This window comes from Prunus mume, linkage group LG7 (assembly GCF_029339155.1).
Source record: "Prunus mume cultivar Tortuosa linkage group LG7, ASM2933915v1, whole genome shotgun sequence".
NCBI lineage: Eukaryota > Viridiplantae > Streptophyta > Magnoliopsida > Rosales > Rosaceae > Prunus > Prunus mume.
This window is the reverse complement of record NC_142704.1, coordinates 2,321,050-2,339,340: the sequence shown is the minus strand read 5'-3', so window position 1 is coordinate 2,339,340 and position 18,291 is coordinate 2,321,050. Positions and strand designations below refer to the sequence as shown.

The 18,291-nt window shown below is 38.0% G+C and overlaps 3 protein-coding genes and 2 non-coding genes across 9 annotated transcripts; 3 read left to right on the top strand and 2 right to left on the bottom strand.

Moving 5' to 3' along the window:
* The first annotated feature begins 3,860 nt into the window (after positions 1–3,860).
* Positions 3,861–5,590, top strand: LOC103337557 (uncharacterized). Of its 3 annotated transcripts, none has more exons than XM_089055678.1 (3): positions 3,861–4,014; positions 4,119–4,201; positions 4,330–4,812. In XM_089055678.1, the coding sequence occupies exons 2-3, from the start codon at positions 4,126–4,128 to the stop codon at positions 4,518–4,520; spliced, it is 267 nt and encodes an 88-aa protein (XP_088911804.1). In that variant the 5' UTR covers positions 3,861–4,014; positions 4,119–4,125; the 3' UTR covers positions 4,521–4,812. The 3 variants fall into 3 exon arrangements, with proteins under 3 accessions (XP_088911804.1, XP_088911803.1, XP_088911805.1); XM_089055677.1 differs by adding an exon at positions 5,300–5,590 and having other exon boundaries at positions 3,862–4,201; positions 4,330–4,523; XM_089055679.1 differs by having other exon boundaries at positions 3,866–4,014; positions 4,116–4,201.
* Positions 4,254–5,959, bottom strand: LOC103337583 (Nuclear transport factor 2 (NTF2) family protein). The gene is made up of 6 exons (XM_016795575.2): positions 5,532–5,959; positions 5,334–5,448; positions 5,151–5,232; positions 5,018–5,069; positions 4,823–4,877; positions 4,254–4,733 (listed from the first exon to the last, which is right to left on the bottom strand). Exons 1-6 carry the CDS (start codon positions 5,910–5,912, stop codon positions 4,567–4,569), a joined length of 852 nt encoding a protein of 283 aa, XP_016651061.2. The 5' UTR covers positions 5,913–5,959; the 3' UTR covers positions 4,254–4,566.
* A 1,479-nt stretch (positions 5,960–7,438) lies between these two features.
* On the bottom strand, positions 7,439–11,786 carry LOC107881595 (pentatricopeptide repeat-containing protein At2g13600-like). Of its 3 annotated transcripts, none has more exons than XM_016795718.2 (3): positions 9,005–11,786; positions 7,748–7,834; positions 7,439–7,590 (listed from the first exon to the last, which is right to left on the bottom strand). In XM_016795718.2, the coding sequence occupies exon 1, from the start codon at positions 11,546–11,548 to the stop codon at positions 9,116–9,118; it is 2,433 nt and encodes an 810-aa protein (XP_016651204.2). In that variant the 5' UTR covers positions 11,549–11,786; the 3' UTR covers positions 7,439–7,590; positions 7,748–7,834; positions 9,005–9,115. The 3 variants fall into 3 exon arrangements, with proteins under 3 accessions (XP_016651204.2, XP_088897926.1, XP_088897925.1); XM_089041800.1 differs by having other exon boundaries at positions 7,439–7,587; XM_089041799.1 differs by having other exon boundaries at positions 7,439–7,834.
* A 4,246-nt stretch (positions 11,787–16,032) lies between these two features.
* Positions 16,033–16,115, top strand: TRNAL-UAA (transfer RNA leucine (anticodon UAA)). The gene has a single exon. It is a non-coding gene; the product is annotated as a tRNA-Leu (tRNA).
* A 1,843-nt stretch (positions 16,116–17,958) lies between these two features.
* TRNAL-UAA (transfer RNA leucine (anticodon UAA)) lies at positions 17,959–18,041 on the top strand. The gene has a single exon. It is a non-coding gene; the product is annotated as a tRNA-Leu (tRNA).
* Positions 18,042–18,291: the final 250 nt, after the last annotated feature.

The following is an 18,291-nucleotide window of genomic DNA, read 5'->3' as shown; positions in this document are numbered from 1 at the left end:
TGAGGTATGCTTTCTGGACTATTTTTGATGCTTTAGCTGATGGTTGGGTATGGATTTGATTGATTGTTTGCATAGGGTAGTGAATTTGAAACCCAAGGTTTCGGCCAGTTTTTAATTGAAATTTTGGCCACTTCGGGCCATTTTTCGGGGTAGGTCCGAGAACAAAAGTGCCTCCAATTGATGTTTTGAACTTAGGGTAGGAACCTTGGCCCTTAATTTTTAGGATTTTTTAGCGAGTGTTATCGCTTGGGCACCCATGCACTGCATGCGCGTGTGGTGGCTGTAACATTGGGAATTAGGTCCCAGTGCAATCCCCTCATTGTCACAAGCGCGTAGGTGTGCTCGGATTGGAATTTGGTTACCATTTGAGTCTCGAACGGATTTTTCCTATTGTGCGATTTCCGGATTTGATATGTTCGGACCGTTGGATCAAGCTCAAACTCGCGTATGTGGTACCATGTATTTATAGGATTGTTCAGGATTCGACGGATTATGGATCGGAGTCCCGGATACTCCTAAATCGCAAAATCTATGTCAAACTATGATTGTAATTAATTAGTTCAATTTTTTAATGACACTGTATGTGCTAAATTTGATTAATTTGTATGTGTATTAATGAAATTGTGTAGATGTCAGACTTGATTAGATGTCGTAGGGCGGTGACGACTACACGAGTTCGGCCCCACCGGCATCACCGCCATCGCCCAAAGATCGATGGAAGCAGACCACGTGCTAGCTGGTCTCGGGATCCTGTGCGCCTACATCATCAGATTCTTCGGTGGTGCAGCCTGGTAGCGCTAGGCGGCGGCACCGGCCCGCCACCACCACCGACACCATATCGACAGACGGTGATCGGTGCCTCGGGGCACCACCGGTATATATACCCTTCCACTTTCGTTTTTTATGGTTAAATTTGCTATTTATTTAACAGTATTGTCCTATCCCTTTGCAGCCAAGAGGAACACCCGAGGGCCGTGTGGCGGTGAAGACGACGAAGGTCACCCGGGTGACCAGCGATCGTATCGATCGGATACGACGAGCGCCATCGGGCTGCACCGACGGCCGAGTTGCATAGCTCCTTGGCCCACGACATTGGTCATGTCGTTCGGACCCATTGCCCAATGCAATGGAAGTCTTGGAAGGTCATGCCTGATGAGATCAAGATAGAGGTCGCGGCCAATTGTCGGTATGTTTCCTATCTTTTAATTATTTTTCTTTCAAACTTTATATATTTCTGTTACTTAATGTATGTAATTAATTTATTGCAGACGAACTATGACTTAGAGGACCTCAACGAGGAGTCGATGACGTACGTCAACAGACTCTTCGGTGAGAGATACAAGCAGTGGAAGAGCGACTTGCACCACCATTTTGAGGCGTTTGATGATCCGCAAGTCGCTCTTTAGGAGGATTGCCCGAAGGAGCTTGAGGGGCGGGAGGATAGTTGGGTGTGGCTCTGCGCTCATTTTCAAGCCTCCGATTATATGGTTTTTTTTAATAATATTTTTTTAATTATTACATATTTCTTATTAATGTTTATTTTATTTTTTATATGTCATTATTATTTAATTTATTTATATTTCAACAAATACGTTTTATTTTTTATATAACAGAATAAAGCCCTAGTGAATAAGGGCAATAGAAAGAAGAAGACTCTTCTCCACCATTTCGGCTCCAGGCCCTTCTCATATAGGATGGATGCACGGCGTCGGGTAAAAATAATATAATTTATATTTAATTTTGAATACGTCATTATTAGTAATTTATTTTGTTCATACTAATATTTTCCTTCTCTTGTTCAATTTAGGGGGGTCGAAATTCCCAGAGATCGACGTCTTTGGTGACGTTTATGTTCGACCTGGGAATGAGTTGGCCGAGTCCCTTCATGTAAGTATTATTTAATTTTAATTCTTATGTTACGCTTTCAATTTATATGCATGTTTTAATTTATATTTTATGTAATGTTAAACAGACGACGATGGTGGAGAGGAGCCAGTTGGTTCTTCAGGAGTCCGCCTCCCAACTTCCTTCCCGAGACTCCGATAGAGTCTGTGGATCCTCCACAGGATGCTGGATTTCAGATTTTGACGTAGACATTGGATCAAACTCTCGGGAGGAGTCCGGAACATATTGTAGGGGGATGGGGAATGCCCGATAGAGGGAACCTCGATCACGGTCATCGTCGCAGAGCAAACAGTTAGGTGACTGCTTTTGACATCGCGGGTTGCCGAGCTTGAGGGTTAGTCGGTGATTCTGCAGTCCTCGCGCGATCCGGCATTCCAATCCCGAATTTTGGTGTGCCAACCTCCGAGCCCGTCCGCCCCGAGCATCCTCCATCGACCACGGCCCCTGTAGACGCCCAGACCTCCGAGCCGCATGTGGCAAATGACCAAGTAGATTTTGGAACATTATTTGATTAGTTTTTTATTTTTATAATTACTTTTAAAATATTTCTCTTGTATACATTTATTTTATTTTATATAATAAATGTTTTCTTTACGGATTAATCTTTTTATTGCAATTTCATTTTAATTATAAAAAAAACCAAATTTATTTTTTTTCCAAAATTAAAATACAAATAATATTAATTTTTTATTATATATAATATATATATTACTTTTGTGCGGTGAAATGTATATCGTCGCGCAAAATCATTTTTTTTTTAAAACGTTGAAAAATATATTTTTAATACACTTCATTTAATCATGCGCGATGAAGGTTTTTTCGTCGCGCAAATTTCACGTATCTCGCGACGAAGAACTCCATCGCGCATTCTTGGTGCGACGAGCAGCCTTTCGTCGCGCAAACTTTTGTGCCTCGGACACTTGAGTCGTCCCGAAACGTTTTTGTAACGAAGGTGCTACGTCGCACTCTTTTGCGCGACGAATGTCATATATTCGCGCAAAGTCTTTCTTTACGATCTTTGTGCGACGGATTTTGCGCGACGAAACTTCGTCGCGCATAATTATGTGCGACTAAAATCATGTTTGTGTGACGAACATTCCTTCGCGCAAAGCCTGAAATGTAGTAGTGTTATGTGCTACTGATAAGTTGGCTGTTTTGGAATTGCTGTAAAGGACACCGAGGTCTGTTCGTCATTCATGTTTAAGTTTCTCTCTTTGAAAATTTGGCACACACCAGCTGAGCTGGCTTGCTGCATGAACTCTGAAATATATATTACACAAATCGCAAGCATGATTCCAGTCATAGATCGATCAAGTAAGCAGCTTGCTGTAGGCTCATGTACATGGTCACTTATAATTATGTACCTTCTCTAGGAGATGAGCAAGAGCCATGTTAGATATATAAGTACTAGCTTGAAAAACTTAGTTGTCGAGACTCAGTAGTACAGCTAGTTGCAGTCAGACTCGACATCCTGCAAACCAACAAAAAGAAATGAAATAGGAATCGAGTTTAAGACCACTTGCAAAGATTACTATGTTAGACCATTATTAACCGTAAAGCTATTGAACTTTCATAAAATGGACCAACAATTAGACTACGATAATAGCACAGCTCTTTCTTTGCACGATCCATGTCTCCATCAACAATACGTCATGGGGAGCACTGGCTTGCTACCAAACTTGCTATTCTGAAATATACACTCCATGAATGTGTACTTTCATTTTTCGCTTTTGCATTTGCTCTAAATTGAGTTCGACGACCTAACCACATGCGCAACTCCCCTCTTTCATGATATAAACGACGCGTCGTTTCTTCAAAGAAACCTGCAATGGGTTTTTTTTCTTTCTATTTTAATTATACACGTGGCGATCGTTGAGTGGGGATCATCAGTACACGCGTCAACAGGTGAAAGTAAAAATCCAAGATCGGTGCCGTGGATGATACCGAAACGTGAATACTCCCGAAGCTTCGGTTGGCTTCCACATCTTCTGGAACTGTCTGGCCCAAAAAAGCAAAAAATCATCAGGAACTGGAACCCTTTGCAACGATTGTTTTATACTCTGTTTATGTCTCTTCGTTTGTTGTTGCAGAGCAACTGAAGCACCGCAGGTACGGACCAAACTCAATCCATCAGCACCCTAACTAAATAATCTTTGATGTTTTTAAGATTACAAGGTGTGTTGGGTTTGTTTGAATTGATCACAAAAAAGTAGAGCCTACATGCGTGGATTAGCTGCGTTGTCCCCTGCAAAGATCAAGTTGTTCAAACAAGCCTACCCTATGAAAGGGTCATGGGGTAATTTACACCCTCCTCCTCTCCTCTCTCTTTATGCTTTTAATATAGTTAATAACTTATAAATTTATAATTGTATGTCATTACAAGTTCTTTATCTAATTAATATGATACATTGTAATTAATTATAGGTACTGTGGCCACTTCAACACCAAAGAGACAAGGGAACAATGATCCTGGCGAAGGAGGACTTGTTGCAAAAGAGAAAACCGAACCAATTGTCGCCTTCAGCAGGCCTCCGCCCCTTCCACCGGTTTTCGGACCATTGGTTCTTCTCTCTCTGCTAGAAACGTGGTGGAGTCGCGATAACAATGATGACTAAAAGGTGATTTATCTGTCCTTCTAACGCTGGCATTGTCTGATCCTCTCTACTTGAAGAAAAACTTTGCAATGTAAAGCACAATGTAGTATGCATAGCTGAGCAGTCGAGCTGCAAGGTTCCAAAGCCTCAAGTAGCTGTCTACAAGTGGTGCGAAAAGTATTGTGTATATCTTCCATAACCATTGAAAAACGATATGAGGACTCTTTAGGAACCCTGCAGGAGAAATATTTTGATGTTATGTCATGCTATGATATAAATAAGATGAGTTAAGGTTTTGAAATTTTTAGTTAAATTCGGCTTACAATCAGTAGTTTTTGGGAAACCATCGAAGAGTGCAGTCACTGTCTTTAACAGACTCTGAATTGATCCACAGGGACAAACACATAATGAACAAAATCAAATGGTCAATAATATTCACTTTATTATTATTTATTTATTTTCTTATTATGATGATAGAGGCCAAAGGATTCTTTCTGAACAGTAGTTGGCAGACTTACCAGCACTACAGTTCCTGGTTTGATTGGTGATTCAATGACAATTTGGGCTTTCCTGTAGACAATCAGAATCAGTTAGGCATTGTTCATCTTTAATAGAATGTGAAGCCAAAGAAATACATTTGTCTTTCTGTACTTGAGTATTATTTTTTCCCCTTTTTGGGAGAATTCAAAGAAGCTGCAGCCTCGGGTGTAGGGGATCTGTTTGTCTTTCCATTCTGCAATACCAAACATAACCCAGTTGGAAGATGCACAAGATATGTAATGGGACTATATTTATTTCAGGTGGAGTGATAATGGCATATATAAGTGCACATACCCATGTGCCAGTTTGCTGCTCCTATAAGCTCATCTCCTTCGCACACGCGTTGTATGCAGAACTTGACATTTTGACCCATGCCTGTAATCAGCTGTTCAAAAAAATTCATTACCTCCTGCATAGAATGCAATTTAGGTTATGTTAGTTGCAAGGAAAACTATGATCTTCTTGTTGTCAAGAAGGAAAAAGATCATTGACCTTTTTGCCCTGTAATGGTGTGTTAAAAGAGCATTCTTCAATGTAGCAGTCTTCTGAGATGTAATCACCTAGTTGCTTTAAGTTTTTCTCATTGATGCATTTGTAGAATTTCTTGATTGTGTCTGATGGGGAAGGAGAACTTGGATATATGCCTGAGCTTCTCTGTACTGCTGCCATGACAGGAAAGAGCCTGTGGTCATTTAACTGTTTATTTTCTGTCTTCCTTTTCACGTAGATGCAATGTTGCAGAGCATCTCTTTTGTTCTGCTCAAATTGGCATGTTCTTTTAATGGCCATGGAACCAATGGCTGGCCCTGCCATTGGTTTGAGGCACATTCTCTGACTAGGTGTTTTGCCTGAGAAATTGAGAATAGTAGCCATTGCCTTCTGCCAAAGTTGAAACGAGAGAGAGAGAGAGAGAGAGAGAGAGAAGCAAACAATTATCATGTAGCATTCATATGTACGAAGGGACTAGTGTGACAGAATAGAGGAAAGAATAAAGCGACATTTGCACCACTAACTTAACCAAGGAATCTCCACGTGGTTTTAGTTCCATTAGATTGCTTTGCCTATATTTGTGCCTTGGTATGAAATCTAAGTATCACCGCATCAGGCATCACCCGGGTTTTGCTAGTAATAGTGAATCATATTTTTTCCCAATGATATAGTATTGAAGCATAACAAGTCGATAAAAATAAAACTATTTGTATCACAGTTATTGATTATATAATTCATTATCGAATTTACCTTGTGGATGTGATCCAACAAAGTACTAGACACAAAATATGAAATAAATACTAAGATAGTTGTGCCACATTGTTCAATGGGAATATATTGGCAACCCTATGTGCATGGTGTCACACTTGTTATAATTAGCAATTCTTTATGTGTAGATGTTTATATGTTCCAAGACGTTTAATAAATTGGAATTCAAAATGGAATCTTTGCTTCTTCAATTGATTGACGTTGTATATACAGGCAAAAGAAATATATAAGCTGCCCAAACCAAACCCTACCACAACCCTAACCAATTGCACTATTGCAGCAAGATGTGGAGGTTTAAGAAGCATGACAGGGAATTGGATGGGCCTAGATACCCCTATGTATGCCTAGATGCCCTAACTTCATAGGGCTTAGGTCTTGCCATCTTGGAAATCAATCATTCTGCAATTGTTTACTGAAAAATGAAAATACAGTCTGAAATTAGTTGCCGATTGCAATGTGTTCTTCCCCAAAATATGTCATCTATATTCATATGGTTGTTAGGGCACAACTATATGCGGACATATTCGTAGCTTACATAATATGATGAGAAAATTATCAAACAGTTTGACACTGTTAATCAAAATCACTGCTTCAGTTAAATTTTGTCTGAATTTTTAGATTGCCAATACACAGCACATGTCAAACTTTTGATAAAGACGCCCTAAAACTACCTCGAGTAAAAGATGTCTCAAGTTTGAGTTTTCCAATTCCTGGACATCCGTAATTAAGAATGCAAATGTACATATTTATACATAAAATAAAAGGTATTACTTTGTTTTTTGTACAAAAGGACAAAATAAACTTTACAAGTTAAATAATCCTGCATGATGATTCACTGATTCAGTGCACATGTCTGAGAGATAGAACCAAAGCGATGAGGAAACTTCTTTCTTCTTCTTTTTTTTTTTTAGGTTTCTGCAGGGCTGACTGAAGCAGAAGCACATGTGAAGTATTTCATACAGCAGCATAACCTCAAATCTTTTTTCTTATTCCATGGATGACAGCTGAAACATAAATTTCAATACATAATCTCTGCTAAAATGGATCTTCTCACTATTTTCCATTTTTGATATAATAAGGAATGAGCATCAGTAACAGTCACAATCTTCATCATTTTCATCTCTCTCTCTCTCTCACTTGACTTTTCCCTAGGGATCAATCTACTCAACCATGTGATACAACAACACACATATTCAAATAATTCGACCAAAAAACAAACATATTCAAATAATAGAACAAGATAGCTTCACCTGTAGGTACTAGAATGGCCGTTTGACATTTCCAAGAAGGTCTCCTTGAAAATAAGGACATTCATTAGAAGAAAACAATTTACAAATGTACATGAATGGATTATGCTCTGCTCCCTGTTATCCGCACAACTTGCCTTTAAATTATATAATCATCCGTTAACATGGACAAAAACATAATATAAAAAACCATTAAATTCTTACCACTGTTTTAAAGTCTGTCTTCCCCTAGTCCCTTCAGCATATCCACTAAAGAAAACCAGGGACCACCCTCAAGGTCCACCAGAGCTCCTACATAACCCGCACGTGTTCAGGTTAAGACAAACTCAAACCAATCATTTGCATTAAACTATGGATAATACTCTTAATCAATCATAATCAGTCACCAAATCATCACACAAATTTATATTGTCTCAAGTTGAGCTGAAAAGAATCTCTGTACAGCCAGACAATCTCGCTGGCATGCCCCCTAACAAACACCAGTCTGAAAAAGCTTGTTTCTAGCCTTCTCTGATCTTCCCGGATCAATCCACCCCCGTCCTTTGATGATACAATGAGCTCTATATAAACTCCCAACCAATGCCACTCTATCCACATCCATCAAACAAAAAAGCAGTCTTAAAGCAAAAAAGAGAAAAGAAAAGAAAATTGACATTTCCTCAAATCACAAAATGAATAGCAAGGTCTCTGGTGTTCCTGCAGCTGAAATTGCCAAAAGCTTCAGAAGCAGAAAGCCTCTTCCAAAGCGGGGACAGATAAAATCAAAAATAGCTGCAAATGCCATTCATTCCATAGTCTCTGTGCTCTCCAAAGCCTCTTCAGATCGCAAACAGCGCAGCAGGAAACCCCATTTTTAGTGAGAGCAAGATCGGTAGAAATTGTAGATTCATGTCATTCTCTAAAAATGTATCATCAGTTGATCACTGCCTTCTTACTATGTATTTAGCTCTTCTTATATCATTTTGTTTTTCTCATTCCGTTCAAGCTCAATTGATAGTTTCTAGTCTCATATAGCAATTTAATGGGGAAAAGAAAGAATAAAATAAAATAAAATGACAACGAAATGGCTGTATCTGGCTTTCACGAGTGGCACAGATTATACAACAGAAACCAACATTCAAGCATATTTTCGTGTCAAAGATGCTAAATTCATTTGTAGTTTTAAACACTTACAAGGCCACAATTCACAATGTTAGCAGAACATGACAATATTATAAGTTTGATTGTTATAACTGTTGAAGCAATGGAAAATAACCTTGGAAAGCAGGTTAATAATTGTTTATACAATCCATAACCAAGAACAGAGAATTGATGAGCAATGTTATATAGAGATTGGAGTGGGTGCAAACAAAAAGGAAGAAGGCATGTGCATATCTGGATAAAATAGTAAAACCTCGCAATATGGTCTAATACTAAACGCAAGAGCATATGTGACTGGACTTCATAAATTGAAAAACCAACCTGATCAGATGGCAAGTACTTCACTTGTCAATCCAGAGGATGCCGGAAGGGGTAGCCAAGCAAGCAATGTGAATGGCTCAATACTTATGTTTTTACTCTCATGATGTGTTTTTATAAGTCATAGATCATTAAACTTGGACCGTCATTTTCCAATTTTGAGGTCACTGACATTTGCCGATACAACCTTATTAGCTCCGTATGTATTTCTCTACTATCACGATGTGATTTGTCGTCAGCTAAAAAGTAATGAACCAGTCCTCCAACTTGAAGCCAACTAGAACCAGGCTCTTTGTACACTATTTTTTCCTTCATTTCCTTTCTCACTTTTCCAACAGCACTCCACATACCAGCTGAGGCATAGAGATTTGAAAGCAAAATATAAGCAGATTCATTGTCAAGCTCCAACTCAAGAAGCTTCTGTGCTGCGACTCTCCCCATGTCCATGTTTTTATGGATGTTACAGGCCGATAGAAGAATCTGCCATATATGAGCATCAGGGCAAATGGGCATTTGATCAATGGTCCTCTTTGCTTCTTCTAGGAGTCCAAGTCGACTAAGTAGGTCGACCATGCAGGCATAGTGTTCTATATGTGGCATTAGCTCATCACGCTCAAACATTGAGTTTAAGTAACTAAAAGCTTCTTTGAAAAGACCTGCGTGGCAACATGAAGTAAGAACTCCCAGGTAAGTTATATGATCTGGTTTTACTCCAAACTTAGACATCTTGTTGAATAGTTCCGAAACTTCATCATGAAAACCGTGTTGAGCATATCCCATCACCATCGCATTCCAAGAAGCCAAATTGTTTGTGGAAGCATGTCTAAACACCTTCTCTGCGTCACCTATGCTTCCACACTTACAATAAACATCAATAATAGTGCTTTCAACAAAGCTCCCTTGATCAAATCCAGTTTTAAGAGCCAGGGAGTGAATCACTCTTCCCTGTTCCAACTCAGTTATAGCACCACAAGCTTTAAGGACAGTACTGAAAGTTGAACTGTCCACTTCAAGTTTCAAGCCCCTCGAGATATGGAACAAATTGATAGCATCAGCATGACAACCGGAACGGACAAAACTACTTGCCATTGCATTAAGAAGTACCAAATTTATCTTGTTAATATCATAAAATATCCTTTTTGATTCATCAATCCAATTGCATTTCCCGTATGTCACTATCAAGCAAGCCACCACACGATCATCCACCATGAACCCAATTTTGATCACATGTGAATGGATTTGCATTGCCAGCCTTGGGGAATTCAAGTTTGAGGCGACTTCAAGAAGGCTAGCCAAAGTATACCCATTAGGCTGTAATGAGATATCACGCATGCAACGAAGTACCTCCAAAGCCTGAGTAACAAGTCCATTCTCAGAATATCCAGCAATCAAAGAATTCCAAGAGACAGAATCTCGGCAAAGCATATCATCAAATATGGACCTAGCATCACCAATCTGCTCACACTTCCCATACATGGATATTAACACATTGCCAACAGAAACCACCCGTAAATACCCCAGCTTCTGACAAAGTGCTTGGATTTGCTTACCGGGATTTAACATCCCCAGCCCTACAATGGCTGACAATACATTTATAATTGTATATTCATTTACCTTCACATCCCCAGAGTGCAAAATTTTGAACAGTTCTAAAGCTTCCACACCATCAGAAGCAGCTCCTATCCTTTCAGTCCAAGAAACAACATCCGGGTCAGTAATTTCATCGAAAACCTTTGCGGCATTCTGCTGATTCCCACACCTAGAATACATATTCATAATTGCATTACTCAAATGAACTGAACACCCCCATAAAAATCCCATTTTGACACCAACCCCATGAACCTGTTCCCCCTCTTTCTCATCAAACAATGCACCAAGCACAGCAGTCAAGCTAAACTCATTCAACTCCAAACCCAAACCCCTCATCTCCACAAAAACCTCCCTACCCTTTTCAAACTCACAACTCCAAACATACCCAGAAACCATAGCGGTCCAAACCACATTGTCCACAACCAAACACTCCCTAAAACACCTCTCAGCCGACCCAACAGCCCCATTCCTCATATAATTCTCAACCAACCCACTAACCACAAAACCTCCATAGCCAAGCCCCAACCTCAAACAAACCCCATGGGCAATCTCATTCTCTTCCAAACCATCACAAGCCTTAACCAAAGAACTCAATGTAAAAGCATCAGGCCTGAGACCCACATGCCTCAACCGATCAAAGAGATCGAAAACGGGTCCGGGTCTGCCGGAGCGGGCCAACCCAGCAATGAGGGCGTTGTAAGAGACTGTATCCGGGTCAGGGGTGTCGTTGAGGAACTGAAGGGCGTGATAAAAGAGACCCAATTTGGCAAATTGGGAAATGACAGCTGAGGCGAGGAAGGGGTCGAGGCGGTGACCCGACTTAAGAAAAAGAGCGTAGGTTTGGTTTGTGAGAAATGGGTTGAGAGGTGAGGTTGATGTGGAGGCTTGGAGGGCTTCTGGGTAGAGACCTTGACGCAGTAAGGCTCTGATAGGTTGGTGTACGATGAGCTTCTTCATTCATGGTTTTGCTGAAAATGAAGCTTCCTCTGCTTTTGCATCCAGTGATTTCTTCATTCCCGCTAAAAAGCTTTGATGTATCGAAAAGAAAGAATGGTGGGCTTTTCTTTTCCACGAAGCCCTGGTTTTTTGGGCCAAAGCCTTATATGTAAAGCTTGCAACTTTCCTTTTTCTTTTAATTTTTATTTTAGAAAAGAAAGTATTATACATATCTATAGAAATTGGAGTTAGGGCTCGTTTGGGAAAGCGCTTATGCCATTAGCGCTTATGCCCATAGCACTTATGACATAAGCGCTTCTACAAAGAAGCAGTTTGTTGTTTGGATATCACATTTAAAAGTGCTTTTACACTACATAAAAGCGCTTTTGATATTTTGTTGAGTGTTTGGCTAATACAGAAAAACGTTTTTAAAAGTACTTTAAAATAATTTAAAGAATCCCAAAACACTATAATAAACATAGGAAATAAAAATTATATAGAGATGGATCCCTGCAAAAGACCAAATCCTTAGTAGTTAATTAAGGAGATAACATAGAGATGGATCTATGAAATCAGTAACAATGGGGTCACAGGGTTGGGATTTGCAGCATTGTTAAAATCAGTAGACCTATATTGATTATCATAATGCTACATTGAAAAAACAACTAACCTTAGAATCACATATTGGATAAATAATTGAATGTTTGACCATGCAATTTGAGAATGCTTTGTTCAATTCCACCAATTCCATTGTTTTATCTTCTTGGTTGGGTCAGGAGTTTCAAACGCTTGGTTTGAGAATATAATGACAACTAGTATAGCAAATCTCCTTCTTCCTAAAGAATTGGTTTGAGAACACATACCCCACTTACAAAGCATTTCTTAGGCTCTAGTTTCCAAAAATATTTCCATATACAATTTTCAGAAAACAGTATAAAACAATGGCACTACAGTTTCTTAACCCAAAACTGAAAAATTATTTTAAAACAATACATTTCCAGCTTTCCAGCTTGTTATGAACACCCTTTTGGCTGCATTAATTCCAGATAGTTTGCAAACGAACAAATCAATACAAATTGACCCAAATTTCAAAAAACAAAAAAAATCAATCAAAACCATGAAAAAAGACTTCAATTCGTACACACTAAATAAAAAATTCAAAAACATGAAAAGGACTTCAAGGCAAAGAAGATCCAGTTTCATCCAAATAATAAAAAATCATTGAAGAACATATCCAATTAGATAACTCAGATAAGGAAATCCAAAAACGAAGAATACCCAAATGGTTTTTAATGATTAGATTACGATCTGCAGGAGAAGCAAGGATGGCCATGGCCTTTAATTGATAGTCAGATCTTCTACCTGGAAAGAAACCATGAGGCCAAGAGAGAGAAATAACATGATGAAGTCTGATGCGATGCGAGCAATAGAACAGATGAGGGAAGTCTGATGCGATGCGAGCGATAGAACAGATGAGGGTATTTTGGCGTTTTAGAAAATTACATAGGGTTATTTTTGGTGTTTTGGAAATTTCATTAAAGGGAGCCAAGTGCTTCCCGTGTATTCACTTGGCAACACTTCTATGAAGAAGCATTTCTCAAGTGCTTCTTAAAAAACCACTTCAAGTGCTTTTGAATCCCACCCAAAGCGCTTTTACAATTTCTGCCAAACATAATTTTTAAAAGATAGAAGTGCTTTTACCCATTTAGAAGCGCTTTTAGCAATTTCAAAAGCACTCCCAAACGAGCCCTTAGTAAATTAGTAAATATTGACCACCTTGTTGACCAATATCCACCTTTGTGAATTGTAATTTGTATTGTCTACAACTGGTTTTACGTAAAGAATTACTCTTGTAATTGAGGCTGTCGGGTCGGATCTACATTTATAATAGAGATGATCAATAAATATGATAGTGAGATAAGAGTCGAATATTAATACAAATAAGAGTCGGATTATCTCTTTGTCTTCATTACCCTTCACTTCCAATCCAAGTTGTCCTCTTAATGGACCACTTGGATTATAAGCCAAGAATGGCCATGACAAAGAGCAGATTTATATCCATTAACCACATCCCACCGTCAAGTTTGTTGATGTTATCAGACTTAAAAACCAAAAAGAAGAATGATATTGTACGGTAACACGAAATTATGTCAAACAAATGTGTCATTTGGTTGGGCATATAATTTTACTCAAGTGGTGAGATGCAAACCAATCATATCCTTTCTTTCCACTCCTTCGCCTGCCCATTTGAGGAAGGGAATAAATAGCAATTGATTGGTGGAGTGGAGAATTACTCTTCACCCTCCATTTTGTCAAAGAAATGAAGAGGTTGTGCACTGAGTAATGTTGTAAAACTTTCAACCTTATAATTAATAGTATTGGTCCATATTTAAATGCACCTCGCACTGATAACCATGAACCATATGGACTTGTATGCATTTTGGTCATTTTGATTTTATTTTCCCAGAGACAATTTTGAACCAAACGTTTACTGCAAGAAACTTTTGTTGTTTAACATGTTTCACGAGACTAGTTTTATTTTTTTTGTTTTTTTTGCTGACCTATATTTGAATTGCATACGACAGGTTATTATGATTGTAAAGTATATTTTGGTTTTACCGTAAACAGTTCCGGCTCAAAGTGGTTGCACACTTTGCCACTATTTTTTTGACCTAAAAAAAGTATTTTCTGGTTGTATGATAGTGTGATTCGAAACATAATGTTCTACAATCATTTTGGTTAAGAAAAAAGAAAAACAGATAGAGTAGTTTAGTATACATCCAATTATGCACCCTCCACGGTTATTGCTCCAATTTCATCATTGAGATTTGGTGCTAACAGACCTTTTTGATGCAAAGTATACTAAATAAGTATGTCACTTATACAATCCACTTTATGAGATTGCTTCTTAAAGAATTATGTAATGGTTGGTGAGGGTGCTCGTTAATGCATTGTGAGCCTCACACGCGCACGAGTCTAAAATCAACAGACGAAGTTATGGATGATGTGGATATTCCTTTTACTGATCATATGGTAATAGAATTTTTGCCCCACCATCAAGTCAATCGTAGGGTTGATGCTCAATATCCAGATACAATGTTTACCCACATCATCAACTACTTTCCCACTCACCACACCAACAAATGTTCCACAGAAATTCAAATTGAAGAGGAGAGACAGGCTGCAGAGAGAGAGAGAGAGAGAGAGAGAGAGAGAGAGAGAGAGAGAGAGAGAGAGAGAGAGAGATAAAATAATAAACCGATATCATCATTAAGCTTGCACAGATTCTTCACGGGCACTGTCTTTGGCTTGTGCAAAACTTTTGTTCTTATCTGTTATTTCCTGGATTTTGGTTTCTGCCATTTTGGTCCATGCAGAGCTCAAGGATAGGTTAGATTGTTGTAGAAGAGTGGGGATTTGGTTTTCCTTTGTCCCCATTGATAGAACATACTGGCCGTTAACAGCATTGGAATATATTATTATTATTATGGCAGCCACCCCAACTGACAGATATTCCTACTGCAAAGTGACGGCAACAAAGATTTGAATGCAATAGCGATTCTTTTGTGCGACTGGTGTACACGGCATCACACTCACAAGGATGCTATCACGACTGGGTCATATGATACCAAATTATAAGCAGCTCTAGTCTTTATGAGAGTAGTTGTCGAGAGATAAAATAATAAATCGACATAATCATTAAGCTTGCACAGATTCTTCACGGGCACTGTCTTTGGCTTGTGCAAAACTTTTGTTCTTATCTGTTATTTCCTGGATTTTGGTTTCTGCCATTTTGGTCCATGCAGAGCTCAAGGAACTGTTGTAGAATAGTGGGGATTTGGTTTTCCTTTGTCCCCATTGATAGAACATACTGGCCGTTAATTAACAGCATTGGAATATATAATTATTATGGCAGCCACCCCAACTGACAGATATTCCTACTGCAAAGTGACGGCAACAAAGATTTGAATGCAATAGCGATTCTTTTGTGCGACTGGTGTATACGGCGTCACACTCACAAGGATGGTATCACGACTGGGTCATATGATACCAAATTATAAGCAGCTCTAGTCTTTATGAGAGTAGTCGGAGAGCAGGTATTATAGTAGTGGCCTCCCCCTTCCCCCTGCTTGACATTCAGATTCGAAGTTCCAATGAGTTTCTTTCCTCCCAATGTAACAACAACAAAAAAGTAGTCGGAGAGTTACGTGATCTGAGATGTCACAATGATCAGAGATTAATACGGTGCTTAGGGGAAATCAAACTTCTAATTCTATTTTCAAAGCTTAGCTAAAGGACAAACGATGTGATTTGAGTGAGATATTAGCGGTGTTTTGGCTAGTAGCTAGTCTATTCTATGCAATCAGATCTTTGAAAGGCACATTTATTAATTAGGTTTAAATCATTGATTCATCAATTTATTTTTAAAAACATTAACCTTCACTATAAGATTTATAAAAATGAGTGATCCATCATTCACCAAATACGTGTGGGATGGTAACCAGGCTGGTTTGCCCGAGAGGTTAAGGGGGAAGACTTAAGATCTTCTGCACATAAGTGCGCATGGGTTCGAACCCCATAGCCAGCAAATAAAATGGAAGGATTTTTCTGATTTTTCTTTTTTTTCTTTTTTTCTTTTTTTCTTTTTTTCTTTTTTTTCTTTTTTGGCGTGAGGCCTTTCTCTATCCTTATTTTTCTCAAATAAATATATCTTATTTTTAAACCGTAATCTAATTATCAGAATCGTTCACTTTTTAAGCTTCTTTTTTTTTTTTTTTTTGGAAAGAATTATCTATGTAAAAATAATTTAATTGAAAATCCACTTGATTAGCTTTACGAGGATAGTAGCTGTAGTTTAGTTTACGATCATATTATAATGCGAATATTTCAATCCGCTCATTTTCATGTCACTTGAGCTATAGATTGAGTGTTTCTCTTAGTATAAGGAAAATCTCCACAAAGCAAGATTGATTATATTATAAGAGACTAAAAAATAGTGTATAATTTTTTTTGTGACGAGAAATCTCCACAAGCAATATATATTTTTTATAATAATCATATGTCCCTAGTAAACAGCAAAAGACCTACAAGTTGAAGGTTGCAACGTGGTGGAGGTGTCTTCCAAGAACTCTCAAACCATCAAAGTCAACATAGCTTGGTAGATACGTGATAGAATAGTAGGAGCACTTATTTTATGCATGCAAGGGACTAAAATTGTATGTTATATATGGAAAAATATTCATCATTCTCATTGTTTTATTTATTTATACAAATGATATTCTATATTAAATTAATTTAAATTATGAGAATATGGATTCGAACTCGAGTGCATGAGTGGAAAGGACATCCGCTCTAATAGGTTTTTTAGGTTTTAGACATAAAAAAAATTTCACTTTTGGAAAAAGCCAAAGCTTTTTCAAAAAAGACAAAAAAACCACTCAACTTTCAAATCAAATACATGCAAATGTATTGAATTCCTTAGGAAATCTAAAAATAAATAAGGGCATTTTTGTCTATTTTTGCTTCTTTTAAAATTTTTCTCTCTCCTTTGCTTTTTCCAAAATGTCCCCACTCTAATCAACTTGACTAAGCCCATATATGCTCATTCTCACTGCTTAGATTGGCAGCCACCCCAACTGACAAATATTCCTCCTGCAAATATCATTATCAAAGAGCCAGTCCATATCAAAATATTGATTCTCATTTTTCTTGTTTGTTTAAGGTTGAGGTTGTGGATCAATATGGTTCTTTCTTTCAGCTGAAAAATCACTGCCATGTAATATGTAAGTAGTAGACTAGTAGTTCTACTGCAAAATGAAGGCAACAAAGATTTGAATGCAAGCGATTCTTCCGTGCGATTGGTGTATAGATGGCATCACACTCACATGGATGGTGTCATGAATGAGTTATGTGATACCAAAATATAAGCGGGTCTAGTCTTTATGAGGGTAGTCGCAGAACTACGTGGTCTGAGATGTCATATGACGGTGCTTTAGTAAGGTTTTGGCTAGTAGCTGGTCTATTCTATACAATAAAATCTTTGAAAGGGTTGTGCTTTAGTATGTGCTATCGCATTTATTAAAGGATAATGCTTCCCTTCTTGCTCGTTAGGAGGAATTCTTCATTACCTATTAATGTGGCTCAATCACAATATAACACGTCTTTTTCTTTATTTATCATTTTCAAAGGTACATTTATTTTTCATTTTAATTATTTTTAACAAGAGAGACACGTGTCAGATTGTGACTGAGTCATATCAGTACGCAAGTAGGAGTTCCTCCTTATGGGTAAAAAGGGAAGCATTATCCTTTATTAATTAGGTTTAAATCATTGATTTATTAATTTATTTTAAAAAACATCAACCATTTACTATAAGATTAATAAAAATGAGTTATGCATCATTCACCAAATACATATGGGATGGTATCCAAGCTGGTTTGCCCGAGAGGTTAAGGGGGAAGACTTAAGATCTTCTGCACATAAGTGCGCATGGGTTCGAACCCCATAGCCAGCAAATAAAATGAAAGGGCCTTTTATTTTATTTTTCTTTCTATTTTTTGGCGTGGAGCCTTTCTCTATCTTTGTTTTTCTCAAATAAAGATATCTTAGTTTTAAACCGTAATCAGAATCATTCATGTTTTAGGTTTTTTTTTTTTCTTTCAAGAATTATCTATGTAAAAAATGATTAAATTGAAAATCCACTTGATTAACTCTACGAGGATAGTAATTGTAGTTCAATTTCCGATCATATTATAATTCAAATA